The following is a 26667-nucleotide window of genomic DNA, read 5'->3' as shown; positions in this document are numbered from 1 at the left end:
AGTATATCGACAACGCAGACAACCACGCCAATAACACCTCAAGCCACCAGCACAACAGTACCAGAAACTACCACAACATCAGATTCTCCAACCACTACCTCACAAGTAGCAACGACAACTACTTCAGCGGTTTCATCAAGCACATCAACACTAGACTCGACTACAACAACAGGGCTTCCTAGTACTAGCATATCGACAACACAGACAACCACGCCAATAGCACCTCAAGCCACCAGCACACCAGTACCAGAAACTACCAAAACATCAGATTTTCCAACCACTACCTCACAAGTTGCAACAACAACTACTTCAGCGGTTTCATCAAGCACATCAACACTAGACTCGACTACAACAACAGGGCTTCCTACTACTAGTATATCGACAACGGAGACAACCACGCCAATAACACCTCAAGCCACCAGCACACCAGTACCAAAAACTACATCAACATCAGATTCTCCAACCACTACCTCACAAGTAGCAACAACAACTACTTCAGCGGTTTCATCAAGCACATCAACACTAGACTCGACTACAACAAGAGGGCTTCCTACTACTAGCATATCGACAACACAGACAACCACGCCAATAGGATCACTAACCACCAGCACACAAGTACCAGAAACTACCACAACATCAGATTCTCCAACCACTACCTCACAAGTTGCAACAACAACTACTTCAGATGTTTCATCAAGCACATCAACACTAGACTCGACTACAACATCAGGGCTTCCTACTACTAGTATATCGACAACGCAGACAATCACGCCAATAACACCCCAAGCCACCAGCACACCAGTACCAGAAACTACCACAACATCAGATTCTCCAACCACTACCTCACAAGTTGCAACGACAACTACTTCAGCGGTTTCATCAAGCACATATACATTGGACTCGACTACAACAACAGGGCTTCCTACTACTAGCATATCGACAACACAGACAACCACGCCAATAGCACCTCAAGCCACCAGCACACCAGTACCAAAAACTACCACAACATCAGATTTTCCAACCACTACCTCACAAGTTGCAACGACAACTACTTCAGCGGTTTCATCAAGCACATCAACACTAGACTCGACTACAACAACAGGGCTTCCTACTACTAGCATATCGACAACGCAGACAACCACGTCAATAGCACCTCAAGCCACCAGCACACCAGTACCAAAAACAACCACAACAGCATATTCTCCAACCACAACCTCACAAGCAGCAGAGACAACGACAGTAGTAGGTCAATCAACCATAACGGACTCAGTTACAAATTCGATTTCAGTACCAATAAATAGAACATCTCAAGTTACAGAGTCGTCTTTTAACGAAACAGCATTACAAGAAGAAATGCAAGAACAAAGAGAGATATACAATCAAACCCAAGAAGAGCTTAGTAATTTAACAAATACTATAAACAAAAAAGAACAGGAGATCTTAGCACTTAATGAGACATCAAAAAAATTAGAAAGTCAATATCAGGCTGGAACAGATGCAGTAGATGTCCTAAACAATCTTACTTCAATCTTTAATTCATCGAGAAGACATAGGAGACTAGCACAAATGTCAACAGAATATGATTGGCAGTACTGTCCAACAGGTAATGTTACCAGAGGAACACCTACAGTTATGACTGTTATCGCAATACAAGATATCCAGGAAGCAGTTGAGGTAGATCTTTTACAGTGCCTCACAGAATTTATTGCAGAATTGACTGAAGCTCTAAAGAATGGAACGTATGTCATAAATGAAGATGCCAAAACTCAAATAGTCGCAAAGGCAAATGAAGCAGTAACAGCAAAAAATGAGGAACTCAATGAGATTGCAAAACAAGTTCAAGAGATTGAAAGCAACAAAACCCAACTGCTAAACAGTATACAATCATTAAATGATCAGAAAGAGTCATTGACTAAAAAATTAGATGAAATAGCGTCAAAAATAACTGAGATCGAAGAAAACATAAAAAATGAAAAAGAAAAGACTACACCTATGATAAAAACAACTATTCCTGTTCTGCCTATAACCAGCACAACAGAACCAGAAACTACCACAAGAAGAAATTCTTCAACCTACACCTCACAAGTACCAACAACAACCACACTAGCAGTTTCTTCCAGCACAGAAACACTAGAAGCAACTACATCACCAGTGATTCCCATAACTAGCACATCAACAACTCTGACCATCACTCCAGTAGGTCCTCAAGCCACCAGCACACCAGTACCAGAAACTACCACAACATCAGATTCTCCAACCACTACCTCACAAGTTGCAACGACAACTACTTCAGCGGTTTCATCAAGCACATCAACAATAGATTCGACTACAACAACAGGGTTTCCTACTACTAGCATATCGACAACACAGACAACCACGCCAATAGCACCTCAAGCCACCAGCACACCAGTACCAGAAACTACCACAACATCAGATTCTCCAACCACTACCTCACAAGTTGCAACGACAACTACTTCAGCGGTTTCATCAAGCACATCAACACTAGATTCGACTACAACAACAGGGCTTCCTACTACTAGCATATCGACAACACAGACAACCACGCCAATAGCACCTCAAGCCACCAGCACACCAGTACCAGAAACTACCACAACATCAGATTCTCCAACCACTACCTCACAAGTTGCAACGACAACTACTTCAGCGGTTTCATCAAGCACATCAACATTAGACTCGACTACAACAACAGGACTTCCTACTACTAGCATATCGACAACACAGACAACCACGCCAATAGCACCTCAAGCCACCAGCACACCAGTACCAAAAACTACCACAACATCAGATTCTCCAACCACTACCTCACAAGTTGCAACGACACCTACTTCAGCAGTTTCATCAAGCACATCAACATTAGACTCGAGTACAACAACAGGGCTTCCTACTACTAGCATATCGACAACGCAGACAACCACCCCAATGGCACCTCAAGCCACCAGCACACCAGTACCAGAAACTACCACAACATCAGATTCTCCAACCACTACCTCACAAGTTGCAACAACAACTACTTCAGCGGTTTCATCAAGCACATCAACACTAGACTCGACTACAACAACAGGGCTTCCTACTACTAGCATATCGACAACGCAGACAACCACGCCAATGGTACCTCAAGCCACCAGCACACCAGTACCAAAAACTACCACAACATCAGATTCTCCAACCACTACCTCACAAGTTGCAACGACAACTACTTCAGCGGTTTCATCAAGCACATCAACACTAGACTCGACTACAACAACAGGGCTTCCTACTACTAGCATATCGACAACGCAGACAACCACGCCAATAGCACCTCAAGCTACCAGCACACCAGTAACTGAAACTACCACAACATCAGATTCTCCAACCACTACCTCACAAGTTGCAACGACAACTACTTCAGCGGTTTCATCAAGCACATCAACACTAGACTCGACTACAACAACAGGGCTTCCTACTACTAGCATATCGACAACGCAGACAACCACGCCAATAACACCTCAAGCCACCAGCACACCAGTACCAAACACAACCACAACAGCATATTCTCCAACCACTAGCTCACAAGTAGCAAACACAACTACGTCAATAGATTCTCCAGCTAGTACCTCTAAAGTAGAAACAACAACCACATCAGCATTCAACACCACTACAACAGCAGGGCTTCCTATAACTACGACATCAACAGCAATGACTGCCATGGCAACAGAACTTAAAGTTAGTAGCACACGAGCACCAGACACTACCACGATAGCAGATACTTCAACCACAACCTCACAAGCAGCAGAGACAACGACAGTAGTAGGTCAATCAACCACAACGGACTCAGTTACAAATTCGATTTCAGTACCAATAAATACAACATCTCAAGTTACAAAGCCGTCTTTTAACGAAACAGCATTACAAGAAGAAATGCAAGAACAAAGAGAGATATACAATCAAACCCAAGAAGAGCTTAGTAATTTAACAAATACTATAAACCAAAAAGAACAGGAGATCTTAGCACTTAATGAGACATCACAAAAATTAGAAAGTCAATATCAGGCTGGAACAGATGCAGTAGATGTCCTAAACAATCTTACTTCAATCTTTAATTCATCGAGAAGACATAGGAGACTAGCACAAATGTCATCAGAATATGATTGGCAGTACTGTCCAACAGGTAATGTTACCAGAGGAACACCTACAGTTATGACTGTTATCGCAATACAAGATATCCAGGAAGCAGTTGAGGTAGATCTTTTACAGTGCCTCACAGAATTTATTGCAGAATTGACTGAAGCTCTAAAGAATGGAACGTATGTCATAAATGAAGATGCCAAAACTCAAATAGTCGCAAAGGCAAATGAAGCAGTAACAGCAAAAAATGAGGAACTCAATGAGATTGCAAAACAAGTTCAAGAGATTGAAAGCAACAAAACCCAACTGCTAAACAGTATACAATCATTAAATGATCAGAAAGAGTCATTGGCTAAAAAATTAGATGAAATAGCGTCAAAAATAACTGAGATCGAAGAAAACATAAAAAATGAAAAAGAAAAGACTACATCTATGATAAAAACAACTATTCCTGTTCTGCCTATAACCAGCACAACAGAACCAGAAACTACCACAAGAAGAAATTCTTCAATCTCTACCTCACAAGTACCAACAACCACATTAGCAGTTTCTTCAAGCACAGAAACACTAGAAGCAACTACATCACCTGTGATTCCCATAACTAGCACATCAACAACTCTGACCATCACTCCAGTAGGTCCTCAATTAACCAGCACACCAGTACCAGAAACTACCACAACATCAGATTCTCCAACCACTACCTCACAAGTAGCAACGACAAGTACTTCAGCGATTTCATCAAGCACATCAACACTAGACACGACTACAACAACAGGGCTTCCTACTACTAGCATATCGACAACGCAGACAACCACGCCAATAGCACCTCAAGCCACCAGCACACCAGTACCAGAAACTACCACAACATCAGATTCTCCAACCACTACCTCACAAGTTGCAACGACAACTACTTCAGCGGTTTCATCAAGCACATCAACATTAGACTCGACTACAACAACAGGGCTTCCTACTACTAGCATATCGACAAGGCAGACAACCACCCCAATAGCACCTCAAGCCACCAGCACACCAGTACCAGAAACTACCACAACATCAGATTCTCCAACCACTACCTCACAAGTTACAACAACAACTACTTCAGCGGTTTCATCAAGCACATCAACACTAGACTCGACTACAACAACAGGGCTTCCTACTACTAGCATATCGACAACGCAGACAACCACGCCAATGGTACCTCAAGCCACCAGCACACCAGTACCAGAAACTACCACAACATCAGATTCTCCAACCACTACCTCAAAAGTAGCAACGACAACTACTTCAGCGGTTTCATCAAGCACATCAACACTAGACTCGACTACAACAACAGGGCTTCCTACTACTAGCATATCGACAACGCAGACAACCACCCCAATAGCACCTCAAGCCACCAGCACACCAGTACCAGAAACTACCACAACATCAGATTCTCCAACCACTACCTCACAAGTTGCAACAACAACTACTTCAGCAGTTTCATCAAGCACATCAACACTAGACTCGATTATAACAACAGGGCTTCCTACTACTAGCATATCGACAACGCAGACAACCACGCCAATGGTACCTCAAGCCACCACCACACCAGTACCAAAAACTACCACATCAGATTCTCCAACCACTACCTCACAAGTTGCAACGACAACTACTTCAGCGGTTTCATCAAGCACATCAACACTAGACTCGACTACAACAACAGGGCTTCCTACTACTAGCATATCGACAACGCAGACAACCACGCCAATAGCACCTCAAGCCACCAGCACACCAGTACCAAAAACTACCACAACATCAGATTCTCCAACCTCTACCTCACAAGCAGCAACGACAACTACTTCAGCAGTTTCATCAAGCACATCAACACTAGACTCGACTACAACAACAGGGCTTCCTACTACTAACATATCGACAACGCAGACAACCACGCCAATGGTACCTCAAGCCACCAGCACACCAGTACCAAAAACTACCACAACATCAGATTCTCCAACCACTACCTCACAAGTTGCAACGACAACTACTTCAGCGGTTTCATCAAGCACATCAACACTAGACTCGACTACAACAACAGGGCTTCCTACTACTAGCATATCGACAACGCAGACAACCACGCCAATAGGATCACAAACCACCAGCACACCAGTACCAGAAACTACCACAACATCAGATTCTCCAACCACTAGCTCACAAGTAGCAAACACAACTACGTCAATAGATTCTCCAGCTAGTACCTCTAAAGTAGAAACAACAACCACATCAGCACTCAACACCACTACAACAACAGGGCTTCCTATAACTACGACATCAACAGCAATGACTGCCATGGAAACAGAACTTAAAGTTAGTAGCACACGAGCACCAGACACTACCACGATAGCAGATACTTCAACCACAACCTCACAAGCAGCAGAGACAACGACAGTAGTAGGTCAATCAACCACAAAGGACTCAGTTACAAATTCGATTTCAGTACCAATAAATACAACATCTCAAGTTACGAAGCCGTCTTTTAACGAAACAGCATTACAAGAAGAAATGCAAGAACAAAGAGAGATATACAATCAAACCCAAGAAGAGCTTAGTAATTTAACAAATACTATAAACCAAAAAGAACAGGAGATCTTAGCACTTAATGAGACATCACAAAAATTAGAAAGTCAATATCAGGCTGGAACAGATGCAGTAGATGTCCTAAACAATCTTACTTCAATCTTTAATTCATCGAGAAGACATAGGAGACTAGCACAAATGTCAACAGAATATGATTGGCAGTACTGTCCAACAGGTAATGTTACCAGAGGAACACCTACAGTTATGACTGTTATCGCAATACAAGATATCCAGGAAGCAGTTGAGGTAGATCTCTTACAGTGCCTCACAGAATTTATTGCAGAATTGACTGAAGCTCTAAAGAATGGAACGTATGTCATAAATGAAGATGCCAAAACTCAAATAGTCGCAAAGGCAAATGAAGCAGTAACAGCAAAAAATGAGGAACTCAATGAGATTGCAAAACAAGTTCAAGAGATTGAAAGCAACAAAACCCAACTGCTAAACAGTATACAATCATTAAATGATCAGAAAGAGTCATTGGCTAAAAAATTAGATGAAATAGCGTCAAAAATAACTGAGATCGAAGAAAACATAAAAAATGAAAAAGAAAAGACTACATCTATGATAAAAACAACTATTCCTGTTCTGCCTATAACCAGCACAACAGACCCAGAAACTACCACAACATCAGCTTCTCCAACCACTACCTCACAAGTAGCAACGACAAGTACTTCAGCAATTTCATCAAGCATATCAACACTAGACACGACTACAACAACAGGGCTTCCTACTACTAGCATATCGACAATGCAGACAACCACGCCAATAGCACCTCAAGCCACCAGCACACCAGTACCAGAAACTACAACATCAGATTCTCCAACCACTACCTCAAAAGCAGCAACAACAACTACTTCAGCGGTTTCATCAAGCACATCAACACTAGAGTCGACTAATACAACAGGGCTTCCTACTACTAGCATATCGACAACACAGACAACCACGCCAATAGCACCTCAAGCCACCAGCACACCAATACCAGAAACTACCACAACATCAGATTCTCCAACCACTACCTCACAAGTTGCAACGACAACTACTTCAGCGGTTTCATCAAGCACATCAACACTAGAGTCGACTACAACAACAGGGCTTCCTACTACTAGCATATCGACAACACAGACAACCACGCCAATAGCACCTCAAGCCACCAGCACACTAGTACCAGAAACTACCACAACATCAGATTCTCCAACCACTACCTCACAAGTAGCAACGACAACTACTTCAGCGGTTTTATCAAGCACATCAACACTAGACTCGACTACAACAACAGGGCTTCCTACTACTAGCATATCGACAACGCAGACAACCACGCCAATAGCACCTCAAGCCACCAGCACACCAGTACCAGAAACTACCACAACATCAGATTTTCCAACCACTACCTCACAAGTAGCAACGACAACTACTTCAGCGGTTTCATCAAGCACATCAACACTAGACTCGATTACAACAACAGGGCTTCCTACTACTAGCATATCGACAACGCAGACAACCACGCCAATAGCACCTCAAGCCACCAGCACACCAGTACCAGAAACTACCACAACATCAGATTCTCCAACCACTACCTCACAAGTTGCAACGACAACTACTTCAGCGGTTTCATCAAGCACATCAACATTAGACTCGACTACAACAACAGGGCTTCCTACTACTAGCATATCGACAACGCAGACAACCACCCCAATGGCACCTCAAGCCACCAGCACACCAGTACCAGAAACTACCACAACATCAGATTCTCCAACCACTACCTCACAAGTTGCAACAACAACTACTTCAGCGGTTTCATCAAGCACATCAACACTAGACTCGACTACAACAACAGGGCTTCCTACTACTAGCATATCGACAACGCAGACAACCACGCCAATGGTACCTCAAGCCACCAGCACACCAGTACCAGAAACTACCACAACATCAGATTCTCCAACCACTACCTCAAAAGTAGCAACGACAACTACTTCAGCGGTTTCATCAAGCACATCAACACTAGACTCGACTACAACAACAGGGCTTCCTACTACTAGCATATCGACAACGCAGACAACCACCCCAATAGCACCTCAGGCCACCAGCACACCAGTACCAGAAACTACCACAACATCAGATTCTCCAACCACTACCTCACAAGTTGCAACAACAACTACTTCAGCAGTTTCATCAAGCACATCAACACTAGACTCGATTACAACAACAGGGCTTCCTACTACTAGCATATCGACAACGCAGACAACCACGCCAATGGTACCTCAAGCCACCACCACACCAGTACCAAAAACTACCACATCAGATTCTCCAACCACTACCTCACAAGTTGCAACGACAACTACTTCAGCGGTTTCATCAAGCACATCAACACTAGACTCGACTACAACAACAGGGCTTCCTACTACTAGCATATCGACAACGCAGACAACCACGCCAATAGCACCTCAAGCCACCAGCACACCAGTACCAAAAACTACCACAACATCAGATTCTCCAACCTCTACCTCACAAGCAGCAACGACAACTACTTCAGCGGTTTCATCAAGCACATCAACACTAGACTCGACTACAACAACAGGGCTTCCTACTACTAGCATATCGACAACGCAGACAACCACGCCGATGGTACCTCAAGCCACCAGCACACCAGTACCAAAAACTACCACAACATCAGATTCTCCAACCACTACCTCACAAGTTGCAACGACAAGTACTTCAGCGGTTTCATCAAGCACATCAACACTAGACTCGACTACAACAACAGGGCTTCCTACTACTAGCATATCGACAACGCAGACAACCACGCCAATAGCACCTCAAGCCACCAGCACACCAGTACCAAACACAACCACAATAGCATATTCTCCAACCACTAGCTCACAAGTAGCAAACACAACTACGTCAATAGATTCTCCAGCTAGTACCTCTAAAGTAGAAACAACAACCACATCAGCACTCAACACCACTACAACAACAGGGCTTCCTATAACTACGACATCAACAGCAATGACTGCCATGGAAACAGAACTTAAAGTTAGTAGCACACGAGCACCAGACACTACCACGATAGCAGATACTTCAACCACAACCTCACAAGCAGCAGAGACAACGACAGTAGTAGGTCAATCAACCACAAAGGACTCAGTTACAAATTCGATTTCAGTACCAATAAATACAACATCTCAAGTTACGAAGCCGTCTTTTAACGAAACAGCATTACAAGAAGAAATGCAAGAACAAAGAGAGATATACAATCAAACCCAAGAAGAGCTTAGTAATTTAACAAATACTATAAACCAAAAAGAACAGGAGATCTTAGCACTTAATGAGACATCACAAAAATTAGAAAGTCAATATCAGGCTGGAACAGATGCAGTAGATGTCCTAAACAATCTTACTTCAATCTTTAATTCATCGAGAAGACATAGGAGACTAGCACAAATGTCAACAGAATATGATTGGCAGTACTGTCCAACAGGTAATGTTACCAGAGGAACACCTACAGTTATGACTGTTATCGCAATACAAGATATCCAGGAAGCAGTTGAGGTAGATCTCTTACAGTGCCTCACAGAATTTATTGCAGAATTGACTGAAGCTCTAAAGAATGGAACGTATGTCATAAATGAAGATGCCAAAACTCAAATAGTCGCAAAGGCAAATGAAGCAGTAACAGCAAAAAATGAGGAACTCAATGAGATTGCAAAACAAGTTCAAGAGATTGAAAGCAACAAAACCCAACTGCTAAACAGTATACAATCATTAAATGATCAGAAAGAGTCATTGGCTAAAAAATTAGATGAAATAGCGTCAAAAATAACTGATATCGAAGAAAACATAAAAAATGAAAAAGAAAAGACTACATCTATGATAAAAACAACTATTCCTGTTCTGCCTATAACCAGCACAACAGAACCAGAAACTACCACAAGAAGAAATTCTTCAATCTCTACCTCACAAGTACCAACAACCACATTAGCAGTTTCTTCAAGCACAGAAACACTAGAAGCAACTACATCACCTGTGATTCCCATAACTAGCACATCAACAACTCTGACCATCACTCCAGTAGGTCCTCAATCAACCAGCACACCAGTACCAGAAACTACCACAACATCAGATTCTCCAACCACTACCTCACAAGTAGCAACGACAAGTACTTCAGCGATTTCATCAAGCACATCAACACTAGACACGACTACAACAACAGGGCTTCCTACTACTAGCATATCGACAACGCAGACAACCACGCCAATAGCACCTCAAGCCACCAGCACACCAGTACCAGAAACTACCACAACATCAGATTCTCCAACCACTACCTCACAAGTTGCAACGACAACTACTTCAGCGGTTTCATCAAGCACATCAACATTAGACTCGACTACAACAACAGGGCTTCCTACTACTAGCATATCGACAACGCAGACAACCACCCCAATAGCACCTCAAGCCACCAGCACACCAGTACCAGAAACTACCACAACATCAGATTCTCCAACCACTACCTCACAAGTTACAACAACAACTACTTCAGCGCTTTCATCAAGCACATCAACACTAGACTCGACTACAACAACAGGGCTTCCTACTACTAGCATATCGACAACGCAGACAACCACGCCAATGGTACCTCAAGCCACCAGCACACCAGTACCAGAAACTACCACAACATCAGATTCTCCAACCACTACCTCAAAAGTAGCAACGACAACTACTTCAGCGGTTTCATCAAGCACATCAACACTAGACTCGACTACAACAACAGGGCTTCCTACTACTAGCATATCGACAACGCAGACAACCACCCCAATAGCACCTCAAGCCACCAGCACACCAGTACCAGAAACTACCACAACATCAGATTCTCCAACCACTACCTCACAAGTTGCAACAACAACTACTTCAGCAGTTTCATCAAGCACATCAACACTAGACTCGATTACAACAACAGGGCTTCCTACTACTAGCATATCGACAACGCAGACAACCACGCCAATGGTACCTCAAGCCACCACCACACCAGTACCAAAAACTACCACATCAGATTCTCCAACCACTACCTCACAAGTTGCAACGACAACTACTTCAGCGGTTTCATCAAGCACATCAACACTAGACTCGACTACAACAACAGGGCTTCCTACTACTAGCATATCGACAATGCAGACAACCACGCCAATAGCACCTCAAGCCACCAGCACACCAGTACCAAAAACTACCACAACATCAGATTCTCCAACCTCTACCTCACAAGCAGCAACGACAACTACTTCAGCAGTTTCATCAAGCACATCAACACTAGACTCGACTACAACAACAGGGCTTCCTACTACTAACATATCGACAACGCAGACAACCACGCCAATGGTACCTCAAGCCACCAGCACACCAGTACCAAAAACTATCACAACATCAGATTCTCCAACCACTACCTCACAAGTTGCAACGACAACTACTTCAGCGGTTTCATCAAGCACATCAACACTAGACTCGACTACAACAACAGGGCTTCCTACTACTAGCATATCGACAACGCAGACAACCACGCCAATAGGATCACAAACCACCAGCACACCAGTACCAGAAACTACCACAACATCAGATTCTCCAACCACTAGCTCACAAGTAGCAAACACAACTACGTCAATAGATTCTCCAGCTAGTACCTCTAAAGTAGAAACAACAACCACATCAGCACTCAACACCACTACAACAACAGGGCTTCCTATAACTACGACATCAACAGCAATGACTGCCATGGAAACAGAACTTAAAGTTAGTAGCACACGAGCACCAGACACTACCACGATAGCAGATACTTCAACCACAACCTCACAAGCAGCAGAGACAACGACAGTAGTAGGTCAATCAACCACAAAGGACTCAGTTACAAATTCGATTTCAGTACCAATAAATACAACATCTCAAGTTACAAAGCCGTCTTTTAACGAAACAGCATTACAAGAAGAAATGCAAGAGCAAAGAGAGATATACAATCAAACCCAAGAAGAGCTTAGTAATTTAACAAATACTATAAACCAAAAAGAACAGGAGATCTTAGCACTTAATGAGACATCACAAAAATTAGAAAGTCAATATCAGGCTGGAACAGATGCAGTAGATGTCCTAAACAATCTTACTTCAATCTTTAATTCATCGAGAAGACATAGGAGACTAGCACAAATGTCAACAGAATATGATTGGCAGTACTGTCCAACAGGTAATGTTACCAGAGGAACACCTACAGTTATGACTGTTATCGCAATACAAGATATCCAGGAAGCAGTTGAGGTAGATCTCTTACAGTGCCTCACAGAATTTATTGCAGAATTGACTGAAGCTCTAAAGAATGGAACGTATGTCATAAATGAAGATGCCAAAACTCAAATAGTCGCAAAGGCAAATGAAGCAGTAACAGCAAAAAATGAGGAACTCAATGAGATTGCAAAACAAGTTCAAGAGATTGAAAGCAACAAAACCCAACTGCTAAACAGTATACAATCATTAAATGATCAGAAAGAGTCATTGGCTAAAAAATTAGATGAAATAGCGTCAAAAATAACTGAGATCGAAGAAAACATAAAAAATGAAAAAGAAAAGACTACATCTATGATAAAAACAACTATTCCTGTTCTGCCTATAACCAGCACAACAGACCCAGAAACTACCACAACATCAGCTTCTCCAACCACTACCTCACAAGTAGCAACGACAAGTACTTCAGCGATTTCATCAAGCATATCAACACTAGACACGACTACAACAACAGGGCTTCCTACTACTAGCATATCGACAATGCAGACAATCACGCCAATAGCACCTCAAGCCACCAGCACACCAGTACCAGAAACTACAACATCAGATTCTCCAACCACTACCTCAAAAGCAGCAACAACAACTACTTCAGCGGTTTCATCAAGCACATCAACACTAGAGTCGACTACAACAACAGGGCTTCCTACTACTAGCATATCGACAACACAGACAACCACGCCAATAGCACCTCAAGCCACCAGCACACCAATACCAGAAACTACCACAACATCAGATTCTCCAACCACTACCTCACAAGTTGCAACGACAACTACTTCAGCGGTTTCATCAAGCACATCAACACTAGAGTCGACTACAACAACAGGGCTTCCTACTACTAGCATATCGACAACACAGACAACCACGCCAATAGCACCTCAAGCCACCAGCACACTAGTACCAGAAACTACCACAACATCAGATTCTCCAACCACTACCTCACAAGTAGCAACGACAACTACTTCAGCGGTTTTATCAAGCACATCAACACTAGACTCGACTACAACAACAGGGCTTCCTACTACTAGCATATCGACAACGCAGACAACCACGCCAATAGCACCTCAAGCCACCAGCACACCAGTACCAGAAACTACCACAACATCAGATTTTCCAACCACTACCTCACAAGTAGCAACGACAACTACTTCAGCGGTTTCATCAAGCACATCAACACTAGACTCGATTACAACAACAGGGCTTCCTACTACTAGCATATCGACAACGCAGACAACCACGCCAATAGCACCTCAAGCCACCAGCACACCAGTACCAGAAACTACCACAACATCAGATTCTCCAACCACTACCTCACAAGTTGCAACGACAACTACTTCAGCGGTTTCATCAAGCACATCAACATTAGACTCGACTACAACAACAGGGCTTCCTACTACTAGCATATCGACAACGCAGACAACCACCCCAATGGCACCTCAAGCCACCAGCACACCAGTACCAGAAACTACCACAACATCAGATTCTCCAACCACTACCTCACAAGTTGCAACAACAACTACTTCAGCGGTTTCATCAAGCACATCAACACTAGACTCGACTACAACAACAGGGCTTCCTACTACTAGCATATCGACAACGCAGACAACCACGCCAATGGTACCTCAAGCCACCAGCACACCAGTACCAGAAACTACCACAACATCAGATTCTCCAACCACTACCTCAAAAGTAGCAACGACAAGTACTTCAGCGGTTTCATCAAGCACATCAACACTAGACTCGACTACAACAACAGGGCTTCCTACTACTAGCATATCGACAACGCAGACAACCACCCCAATAGCACCTCAAGCCACCAGCACACCAGTACCAGAAACTACCACAACATCAGATTCTCCAACCACTACCTCACAAGTTGCAACAACAACTACTTCAGCAGTTTCATCAAGCACATCAACACTAGACTCGATTACAACAACAGGGCTTCCTACTACTAGCATATCGACAACGCAGACAACCACGCCAATGGTACCTCAAGCCACCACCACACCAGTACCAAAAACTACCACATCAGATTCTCCAACCACTACCTCACAAGTTGCAACGACAACTACTTCAGCGGTTTCATCAAGCACATCAACACTAGACTCGACTACAACAACAGGGCTTCCTACTACTAGCATATCGACAACGCAGACAACCACGCCAATAGCACCTCAAGCCACCAGCACACCAGTACCAAAAACTACCACAACATCAGATTCTCCAACCTCTACCTCACAAGCAGCAACGACAACTACTTCAGCGGTTTCATCAAGCACATCAACACTAGACTCGACTACAACAACAGGGCTTCCTACTACTAGCATATCGACAACGCAGACAACCACGCCGATGGTACCTCAAGCCACCAGCACACCAGTACCAAAAACTACCACAACATCAGATTCTCCAACCACTACCTCACAAGTTGCAACGACAAGTACTTCAGCGGTTTCATCAAGCACATCAACACTAGACTCGACTACAACAACAGGGCTTCCTACTACTAGCATATCGACAACGCAGACAACCACGCCAATAGCACCTCAAGCCACCAGCACACCAGTACCAAACACAAACACAATAGCATATTCTCCAACCACTAGCTCACAAGTAGCAAACACAACTACGTCAATAGATTCTCCAGCTAGTACCTCTAAAGTAGAAACAACAACCACATCAGCACTCAACACCACTACAACAACAGGGCTTCCTATAACTACGACATCAACAGCAATGACTGCCATGGAAACAGAACTTAAAGTTAGTAGCACACGAGCACCAGACACTACCACGATAGCAGATACTTCAACCACAACCTCACAAGCAGCAGAGACAACGACAGTAGTAGGTCAATCAACCACAAAGGACTCAGTTACAAATTCGATTTCAGTACCAATAAATACAACATCTCAAGTTACAAAGCCGTCTTTTAACGAAACAGCATTACAAGAAGAAATGCAAGAACAAAGAGAGATATACAATCAAACCCAAGAAGAGCTTAGTAATTTAACAAATACTATATACCAAAAAGAACAGGAGATCTTAGCACTTAATGAGACATCACAAAAATTAGAAAGTCAATATCAGGCTGGAACAGATGCAGTAGATGTCCTAAACAATCTTACTTCAATCTTTAATTCATCGAGAAGACATAGGAGACTAGCACAAATGTCAACAGAATATGATTGGCAGTACTGTCCAACAGGTAATGTTACCAGAGGAACACCTACAGTTATGACTGTTATCGCAATACAAGATATCCAGGAAGCAGTTGAGGTAGATCTCTTACAGTGCCTCACAGAATTTATTGCAGAATTGACTGAAGCTCTAAAGAATGGAACGTATGTCATAAATGAAGATGCCAAAACTCAAATAGTCGCAAAGGCAAATGAAGCAGTAACAGCAAAAAATGAGGAACTCAATGAGATTGCAAAACAAGTTCAAGAGATTGAAAGCAACAAAACCCAACTGCTAAACAGTATACAATCATTAAATGATCAGAAAGAGTCATTGGCTAAAAAATTAGATGAAATAGCGTCAAAAATAACTGAGATCGAAGAAAACATAAAAAATGAAAAAGAAAAGACTACATCTATGATAAAAACAACTATTCCTGTTCTGCCTATAACCAGCACAACAGAACCAGAAACTACCACAACATCAGCTTCTCCAACCACTACCTCACAAGTAGCAACGACAAGTACTTCAGCGATTTCATCAAGCATATCAACACTAGACACGACTACAACAACAGGGCTTCCTACTACTAGCATATCGACAATGCAGACAACCACGCCAATAGCACCTCAAGCCACCAGCACACCAGTACCAGAAACTACAACATCAGATTCTCCAACCACTACCTCAAAAGCAGCAACAACAACTACTTCAGCGGTTTCATCAAGCACATCAACACTAGAGTCGACTACAACAACAGGGCTTCCTACTACTAGCATATCGACAACACAGACAACCACGCCAATAGCACCTCAAGCCACCAGCACACCAATACCAGAAACTACCACAACATCAGATTCTCCAACCACTACCTCACAAGTTGCAACGACAACTACTTCAGCGGTTTCATCAAGCACATCAACACTAGAGTCGACTACAACAACAGGGCTTCCTACTACTAGCATATCGACAACACAGACAACCACGCCAATAGCACCTCAAGCCACCAGCACACTAGTACCAGAAACTACCACAACATCAGATTCTCCAACCACTACCTCACAAGTAGCAACGACAACTACTTCAGTGGTTTTATCAAGCACATCAACACTAGACTCGACTACAACAACAGGGCTTCCTACTACTAGCATATCGACAACGCAGACAACCACGCCAATAGCACCTCAAGCCACCAGCACACCAGTACCAGAAACTACCACAACATCAGATTTTCCAACCACTACCTCACAAGTAGCAACGACAACTACTTCAGCGGTTTCATCAAGCACATCAACACTAGACTCGATTACAACAACAGGGCTTCCTACTACTAGCATATCGACAACGCAGACAACCACGCCAATAGCACCTCAAGCCACCAGCACACCAGTACCAGAAACTACCACAACATCAGATTCTCCAACCACTACCTCACAAGTTGCAACGACAACTACTTCAGCGGTTTCATCAAGTACATCAACACTAGACTCGACTACAACAACAGGGCTTCCTACTACTAGCATATCGACAACGCAGACAACCACGCCAATAGCACCTCAAGCCACCAGCACACCAGTACTAGAAACTACCACAACATCAGATTCTCCAACCACTACCTCACAAGTTGCAACGACAACTACTTCAGCGGTTTCATCAAGCACATCAACACTAGACTCGACTACAACAACAGGGCTTCCTACTACTAGTATATCGACAACGCAGACAACCACGCCAATAGCACCTCAAGCCACCAGCACACCAGTACCAGAAACTACCACAACATCAGATTTTCCAACCACTACCTCACAAGTAGCAACGACAAATACTTCAGCGGTTTCAACAGCAGCTCCTACAGATGCTCCCTTCCCCATTGTCATCATCATTGGTTAAACTCTGCATAGCAGGATCTGCTGCTAGAGCTAACTTTTCCCTTCTATTTCTATTCTTTGCATTTACTTTCACTAGTCCTACCTTACCCATATCCCTCCTTACCCCCGCCCCCCATCCATTTTATATATTGTAAAAACCAAAGCAGCGGTTTCTTCAATAACAACAGCACTAAAATCCACTAAAACAGCAGGGCCTACTACTGTTAGTATATTGACAACACTAACAACCACGTCAATAGGCCCTAAATCCACCAGACAATCAGCATCAGCACCAGAAACTACTACAATACCAGATTCTCCAATTCACAAGTAGCAACAACAACCACAGAAACAGTTTCTTCAAGCACGCCATCCCTAGAAGCCACCACATCAGCAGTGATTCCTATGACTACCACATCGACAACTTTGACCACAACAGCCATAGGCCCTCAAGCCACCAGTATATCAGTACCAAAAACTACCACAACAGTAGATCCTCCAGTCATTACTTTCCCCATCGTCATTATTTGTTAAACCCAGTATAGTACAGTGAACTTTTCCCTTCTATTTCTATTCATTGCATCTCTTCCACCCCCTCAAATCCCACCTCATTTATATCCCTCCTCACCACATCCCCATCACTATCCTGTTCTTAGTCCACATGATTGGTTCCAGCTCTTCTCTTCTCATTACATGGCCACTATATTTCAAACGAGCTTCCCTAGCCTTCTCCTTTATATTACCTATATTACACATAATTCTTATATCTTGACTTGACCCTCTTTCCAGTAGTGATATTCCAGCAATCCATCTCACCATCCCTATCTCGGTTACATACAGAAGTTCTTCCTCTTTCTTCTAATGTGCTTAAGTTTCTACCACATATAATGGTACGGGCATGATAACTGTCTTATAAACGTTCAATGGAGCACTAATGGCCCTTTCTTGCTTAAAATAATTCTAGTTACCTCTTTCAAATGTTGCTAGTTTACAAGTAACAAAGAGAACTCAATTAGCAGTTTCTTCATGTACTGTACATCAGCACTCGAAACAACTACAACAGCAGGGACTTGGGTGACTAACACAACAACACTGACTACCATGGCAATAGGATCTTGAGGCACCAGTACACCAACACCTAAAATACTTCAACAACAGATTCTCCAATTACTAGCTTACAAGTAACAAACACAAACACATCAGCAGTTTCTTCAAGCACATCAGCACTAAAAACCACTACAAAAGTAGGGTTTCCCACAACTAGCACATCAACAATGCTGACTGCAAAGGCAATAGGTCACAAACCGCTAGCATCAGAGACTCCAAGATCAGCAGTCTCCAACCACTACCTCACAAGTAGCAGAGACAACAACCGCAGTAAGTGGGCCAACTACAACTTATCCACTTACAAATTCCACTTCAGTAACAAAAAATGCAAGAACAAAGAATGGTATACAATCAAGCACAAGATGAGCTTAGTATTGTAACATATGCTATCAATGTCAAAGAGCAGGAGATCGTAGCACTTAATGAGACCTCAAAACAATTAGAAAGTCAACATCACCATGAAACGGATGCAATAGAGGCCATAAACATCCTTACTTTAATCTTTAATTCATCAAGAAGATTTACGAAACATGCACAAGGATCAACCGAGTATGCTTGGCAGTATTGTCCAATAGTCACCGGTGGTACATCTACAGATATGACTCTCATTACACCACCAGATATTCAGAAAGTGCTGAGAGGAGACCTATTACGGTGTCTCATAGAATTTATTGCAGAATTAACTGAAGCTCTAAGGAATGGAATGTAGGTCATGAATAAAGATGCTAAAACTCAAATAGTTCCAAAAAACAGAAAAACTAACTGAGATTGTAAAAGAAACTAAAGAAACTGAAAAAAATAATACAAAACTGCGATATAGAATACAATAATTGAAAGATAGGAAAAAGGCAAAAAGAGATAAACAACCGTACCTCTTTAGCCTATAATGAGGAAGACAAGCACTTCCCAAAATGAAATATTAACCTCCATATCAGCAGTTGAAGAAAAAAACCACAAGTGAGCAAGTAACAGAAATCACAATAACAAGTGCAGTACCGACAGCAGGCGACTGGGAAGAAGCCAGAAGCTCTCGAATATCACAAACTTCTATGGAAGCAATACTAACAACTGTAAATGAAGCAGCAGCAAAGATATTTGCAGCAGCAGGTGCACCATCCACAAGGGCATCAACAGAAGAGTCAACAGCAATAGGAGGCAAACAAGAAGTAACCACCCCAGTGGTAGAGTCAAGTAGTTATAACAACAGAAAATGAAGATACACATGTAAGCATTATACTGAACATAACAGATAATTCAATGACTGAAAAAAACAAAATGTCCAAACCCTACGGAGGACTCTACTACAGCATTGCTCATCACAACAAACCCAGATGATCATCCTATCACTCTTTCACTTGAAGAAAGAGCATCAAACATGTCAATATGAATAACCATCAAAAGATGTGATATAGACTGCTCTGACCCTAAGGGTCTCAGTAATGGAACTGACAGGATTACTTACATTTACATAAAAACTACATTGAACAACACAGATTAGAATGACAATCCCACATATAAAGTTTATTCTAGCGCTTTCACAGTTCCCATGAACATGACACGAAGCAAGGATTCAAGATGCACTATTCAATCCGGATTTAGACAACTTTCAAACACAACTGAGATGATCGATGAACCTGATAATTTGAGGATAACTTTTGACCTAGTCATAAAATTTTAATTATTCCACAACACGACGGTAATAAATTTGTTATGACGGGGGTGAGAATTGCAAATATTTCCAAGACGACGGCCTAAATCGTTCGAGAATATCATGAGGGTAGACTAACCTCAACTAACTGTCAGTTTTGTAGTCTCAGGTCAACCAAATGGAGATTGTTCTTGTGATGTGAAACATAAGTATAAATGTCATTCCTAGAGATAATACAAATTGTTGAATTAATCTTGATAATTCTGATTGTGTACATATATATATATATATATATATATATATATATATATATATATATATATATATATATATATATATATATATATATATATATATATATATATATATATATATATATATATATATATATATATATATATATATATCTCATTTCGAAAGCTTTCATTCTTCTAAAAAAATTTCTAGTTTTCATCCATTACTAAAAATTCAGATCCTAAAAGTTGCCTAGACCCATCCTTTCACATCACATGGTCAGCTGGACCTGTAGTTATCCATGTATTTGAGTTAATAAAATAGAGACATTGTTCTTGCAGATTCGAAAAGATAAATGCTCAGAGTGAAAGCAATCAATCTTATATGAATTAACAGGTGATGAGGATTAATAAATAATAAACGGCTATGATTGTTTTGATAACCTTCATAATTGGTAACCTCTCTTATGTTCGTGTGGGTCAGATTGGCTCCAAAAATATATAGACTGTGACCTTTTGATAACATTTTCCAAGGTTCAAGTGAGTCAAATTGGCTCATAAACTTAAGTACATTGTCACCTTTTGATAACCTTTTTTTTTCCAATGTTCAAGTGAGTCAACTAGGCTCATAAACTTAAGTACATTGTCACCTTTTGATAACCTTTTTTCCCAACGTTCAAGTGAGTCAACTTGGCTCATAAACTGAAGTACATTGTCACCTTTTGATAACCTTTTTTTTCCAATGTTCAAGTGAGTCAACTTGGCTCATAAACTTAAGTACATTGTCACCTTTTGATAACCTTTTTTCCCAACGTTCAAGTGAGTCAACTTGGCTCATAAACTTAAGTACATTGTCACCTTTTGATAACCTTCTTTCCCAACGTTCAAGTGAGTCCACTTGGCTCATAAACTTAAGTACATTGTCACCTTTTGATAACCTTTTTTTTCCAATGTTCAAGTGAGTCAACTTGGCTCATAAACTTGAGTACTTTGTCACCTTTTGATAACCTTTTTTTTTCAATGTTCAAGTGAGTCAACTTGGCTCATAAACTTAAGTACATTGTCACCTTTTGATAAACTTTTCCATTATTTGTGTTGGTCTATTTGGCCCCAAAAATAAATAAGTTGGCTTTTTTTTCTAATGACAGATCATCTGTCATATAAAATAACAAACATACAGTACCTTTGACCCCACCACGAACTACATGGCTCAAATGAGAATTATCATACTTGTTCGTTTCTTTGGATTGATCAAATTGGTAAAGTACTCACACTAAGTTAAAAAAAAAAATCAACAACTTGATGTGGTGGCTTAAGTGGTAGACTAGGGTTCGAGTCCTGCTCAAACTCGTTAGTTCCTTTGGTCAAGGCAATTTCACCATTCTTGTGGGCTAAGAATGTGGGGGGGGGGGGGGGGTGAGCCTATAGATCTATCTGCTGAGTCATCAGCAGCCATTGTCTGTCCTTCTTTGGCCCTGGCTTGGGTAGAGAGGGGGCTTGGACGCTGATCATATGTATATATGGTCAGTCTCTAAGGCATTGTCCTATTTGATAGGGGAATGTCACTATCCCTTGCCTCCGCCGTTCATTAGCGGCCTTTAAACCTTTAAGAAGGAAAAAGAAATAATAATGAAGTAAGAAAGATACGAGAACAACGATCAAGATGGGATGGAGAAAACAAGAACAAAGAAGAGAATATGTAAAACTATGATAACATGAAAACGCTGCAAAATACGAAATATTTGAAGTGAAAAACAAATAGAAAAATGAAAGCTAATAACATACAAAGGAGCAGATAATGGAATAAGAAAGGTTAGAATATAAACAGATAACATATATGATAGATAAAAAAATTATTATACCTTTGACTGTGGTAACTTACTCTAAATGGCCACTACTCACAATCTATGGGTCGAGAGTCTGAGCCACTTATCTACTATACCCAAACCAGTTTATCGTGACGGTTTAGGTGGGGCTAAATCCCTTTACCTGCGTTGCCAAACTTCCAGTCTAAAGAAAGTTTTATGAAATATAGATTGTTGTTATATAACAAAACTGAACTGAATTACTCAAAAATATTTACAAAACATGACTTTATGTATACAGTTGTTAAATATAAATTTTCAGACAATTTTTCAATATCATATTTAATAAACGTGGCTTCAAGATACCACATCTACAATGTCTATTCTCAGGGCATGTACTGGAATCCGTTTCTGTCAGTTAAGAAGCAATTTCCTTTTTGTTATTCTCTTAAGAAAGGATAAATCTTATAAGATGAGTCCTTGTAGGTGAAGGTGGAAATTATCAGACGTGTGTATATACATACATATATATATATATATATATATATATATATATATATATATATATATATATATATATATATATATATATATATATATATATATATATATATATATTTAGTGTGTGTGATTAAATTCTTTAAATTAAACCCGTCTTTTATATTAACCTTATAAAGTGAAGAAATGAGGTTTATGTATGCACCATTCTGAGCTTCTGTCTCAGGTCAGTCACGCGCATATCACAAGCTGAATTCATTATCAGAGGAAAAAGCAATCTTTCGTAGTAGTTAATTGAAGAATAGAAATAACAGTATAACTCCAAAGCTCTTATGTCAATGCACATGCTGAAACTATTGCTATGGTACATTATATTACTTATCAAACACTCTTCATCATCAGCATCATCATTAGACGTTACTAGTCCACTGTTAAACAAAGGCCTCAGACACTACATGACAAATATCTGACTAAAAGAAAACTAAACTTTTATACCAATAAACCTTTCTAGGGTAATTGGAGTGGCCATTCCTCCTCCTCAGACTCTGAAAGGATGAAAATCTGTACAATACATAGACTTTGACTTTAGGGTACCAACTTGTGGTGGCCAATGTGGTAACGTCCCTGACTGGTGAACGCCAGAATGGGGTTCGAGTCCCACTCAAACTCGTTAGTTCCTTTGGTCACTGCAACCTCACCATCCTGGTGAGCTAGGGATGGGGGGTTTGGGGGAGCCTGTAGGTCTATTTGCTGAGTCATCAGCAGCCATTGCCTGGCCCTCCCTGGTCCTAGCTTGGGTGGAGAGGGGGCTTGGGTGGAGAGGGGGCTTGGGCGCTAATCATATACATAAGTGATTAGTCTCTAGGGCATTGTCCTGCTTGATAGTACAATGTCACTGTCCCTTGCCTCTGCCATTCATGAGCGACCTTTACAGCTTTAAACTCAACAATAAACTTGAAGAAGTGGTAACGTGTGTTTTCTCCTTTGGACACGCCAAAACCCTCGCATTAGATTGTTACTACTATACTACTATAGTAATGCCTGCAACCTCACTGGTCCTGGCTTTTGTGGAGAGGGTGTTTGCGTCTGCCACTCATGAGTGACATTTAAACCTTTGGAAAGAGGTTTGGAGAGGCCGTACCCTTGGAAGGACAGTAAGTGTGATATCGCATGTGTAAATACATGAAAATACTAGAGAGGCATTCGATGGAGCGCAGACCTCCGCCGCAGCAGCATATTTCTAGACCTTTTGCTTGACCTTGACCTTTGACCTAAACCATGTATTAATTGAAGTACATTTTCATACAATCAAATATGAACCAAGTTTGAAGTCTCTGTGACAACAATGTCCAAAATTATGGCTGATTACATGAATTGGACATTTTGCTTGCCCGTGACCTTGACCTTCCAAAATTTAATAATTTCTACCTTTTTACATAACAGTTAATCCCTCCATGTTTTAAATTGTGGCCAGGAAGCTGTCGCAAACAAACAAACACAGACACACTAACAAACACACAAAAAAACAGGGGAGAAAACATAACATCCTTCCAACTTCGTTGGCGAAGGTAATCACGATTAATTCAGATTAAGAAAAATAAGAAATAATAAATACGAAATAGAAAGAAATTGAGGTAAACAAAGTTTTATGAAATTGGAAGGATATTTTATAAAAAAAATTTTATGTTGTAAATTGATTAAAGATATTTATCCTCCAAATGGGGTTAATAATAACAACGATATTATCATATTACCATTAATATTATCATCATCATTAATTTTCTACCTCACACTGAAATCGAACTTGGGGATTCAAATGAAAGGGTTGTGTTAATTGGACTGTCACGGGTTTGATAGATGTAGGTGGTAGATATTTATTTACATTGTTCACGCAATTCTAATTTGAAATTATAGTTTTCATAATCATTATCATAATTACTATTACTGGTATCATTATAATCCATACTACTATCACAAATATTAGTAGTAGTATCATTATACTTACAACAACTTATGCATCCGATTACGTAGATGAAGTGGACAAGTAAACAAATAAACATCGAAAGGAAAAATAGAAAAAAAAAATAGCAAACTATGATACATAACATTTCAAAAGAAATAACAAAAACTAAAAAAAAACCGAGGCATATGTCAACCTACTAAACTAATGTAGAATTGCAATTAGTGTGAGGAAAAACGTTAAAAATTAGGTTGTGATGGCCAATGTGGTAACGTCCCTGACTGGTGAACGCCAGACTGGGGTTCCAATCCCGCTCAAATTTGTTATTTCCTTTGGTCGCAGCAACCTCACCATCCTTTTGAGCTAAGGATGGGGGGGGGGGGGGTGGCGGGAGCCTACAGGTGTATCTGCTGAGTCATGTGCAGCCATTGCCTGACTCTCCTTGGTCCTAGCTTGGGTGGAAAGGGTGCTTGGGCGCTGATCATATGTATATATGGTAAGTCTCTAGGGCATTGTCCTGCTCGATAGGGCAATGTCACTGTCCACTGCCTCCACCATTCATGAACGGCCTTGAAACCTTTAAAAAGTCCCTGCCTGACGTTCTACCAGACTCGGGTTCGAGACCCTCTCAAGCATGATAGAGTCTTTTAGTGTCTGCAACCTCACCATCCTTGTGAGCTAAGGATGGAGGGTTTGGGGGAGTCTATAGGTCTACCTGCTGAGTCATCAGAGCTGATCATTTGTATACATGGTCAGTCTCTAGGACAGTGTCCTGCTGTGACAATGTCACTGTACTTAGCCTCTGCCATTCATGAGAGGCCTTTGAATCTTTTAAAACCTGGGGGATCAGAACTCCAACAGGTCTGAGAGTGTTGAACAGTAATTAAATGTAAATAATAATCCTTTATTTCCAATTAATACATTGGGTATTATTATCCATGTTAAGAATAATACATAGTATCAAGTAGGGAGAAAAACTAAACATAATATCAAAGTTTTAAAAGCATTGATAAATATATATGTACTCAAAACAATAAAAAAGCATATAAACTATAATCAGGAGTATTTTAAAAGTCCGGAGAAAAACAAAATGTATAATAGTTCTAAAAGTACTGATAAAAATATATGCATTTAAAACGTTAAGAGCATAAAAAACCATATTATTAGAGAATTAAAAGTATTGATAGAAATATAAGTTATTAAAGCATTAAAAACCATAAAACATCATAAAACATCTATAAAACTCAAAGGTAAAATCAAACTAATACATTATAATACTTTTAAATATAGCTATAAATATAAGTAGCTAAAA

At 41.0% G+C, this 26667-nt stretch overlaps 1 protein-coding gene across 1 annotated transcript in view; it reads left to right on the top strand.

Annotated features, from left to right (window-relative positions):
• Positions 1-26667, top strand: part of LOC137641280 (pneumococcal serine-rich repeat protein-like) — an 80913-nt gene that overhangs the window by 13416 nt on the left and 40830 nt on the right. Inside the window, exons 8-19 of the mRNA XM_068373709.1 lie at positions 46-883; positions 1103-2481; positions 2743-7395; positions 7777-8010; positions 8422-10894; positions 11135-13695; positions 13969-14019; positions 14335-17031; positions 17872-17919; positions 18381-18633; positions 19263-19481; positions 19613-19916. Of these exons, the coding sequence (XP_068229810.1) occupies positions 46-883; positions 1103-2481; positions 2743-7395; positions 7777-8010; positions 8422-10894; positions 11135-13695; positions 13969-14019; positions 14335-17031; positions 17872-17919; positions 18381-18633; positions 19263-19481; positions 19613-19916 (15710 nt within the window). The remainder of the gene's footprint in view (positions 1-45; positions 884-1102; positions 2482-2742; positions 7396-7776; positions 8011-8421; positions 10895-11134; positions 13696-13968; positions 14020-14334; positions 17032-17871; positions 17920-18380; positions 18634-19262; positions 19482-19612; positions 19917-26667) is intronic.

Source organism: Palaemon carinicauda, chromosome 5 (genome assembly GCF_036898095.1).
Source record: "Palaemon carinicauda isolate YSFRI2023 chromosome 5, ASM3689809v2, whole genome shotgun sequence".
Classification (NCBI taxonomy): domain Eukaryota; kingdom Metazoa; phylum Arthropoda; class Malacostraca; order Decapoda; family Palaemonidae; genus Palaemon; species Palaemon carinicauda.
The sequence above is the reverse complement of the archived record's forward strand: the minus strand, read 5'-3'. Positions and strand labels throughout refer to the sequence as shown.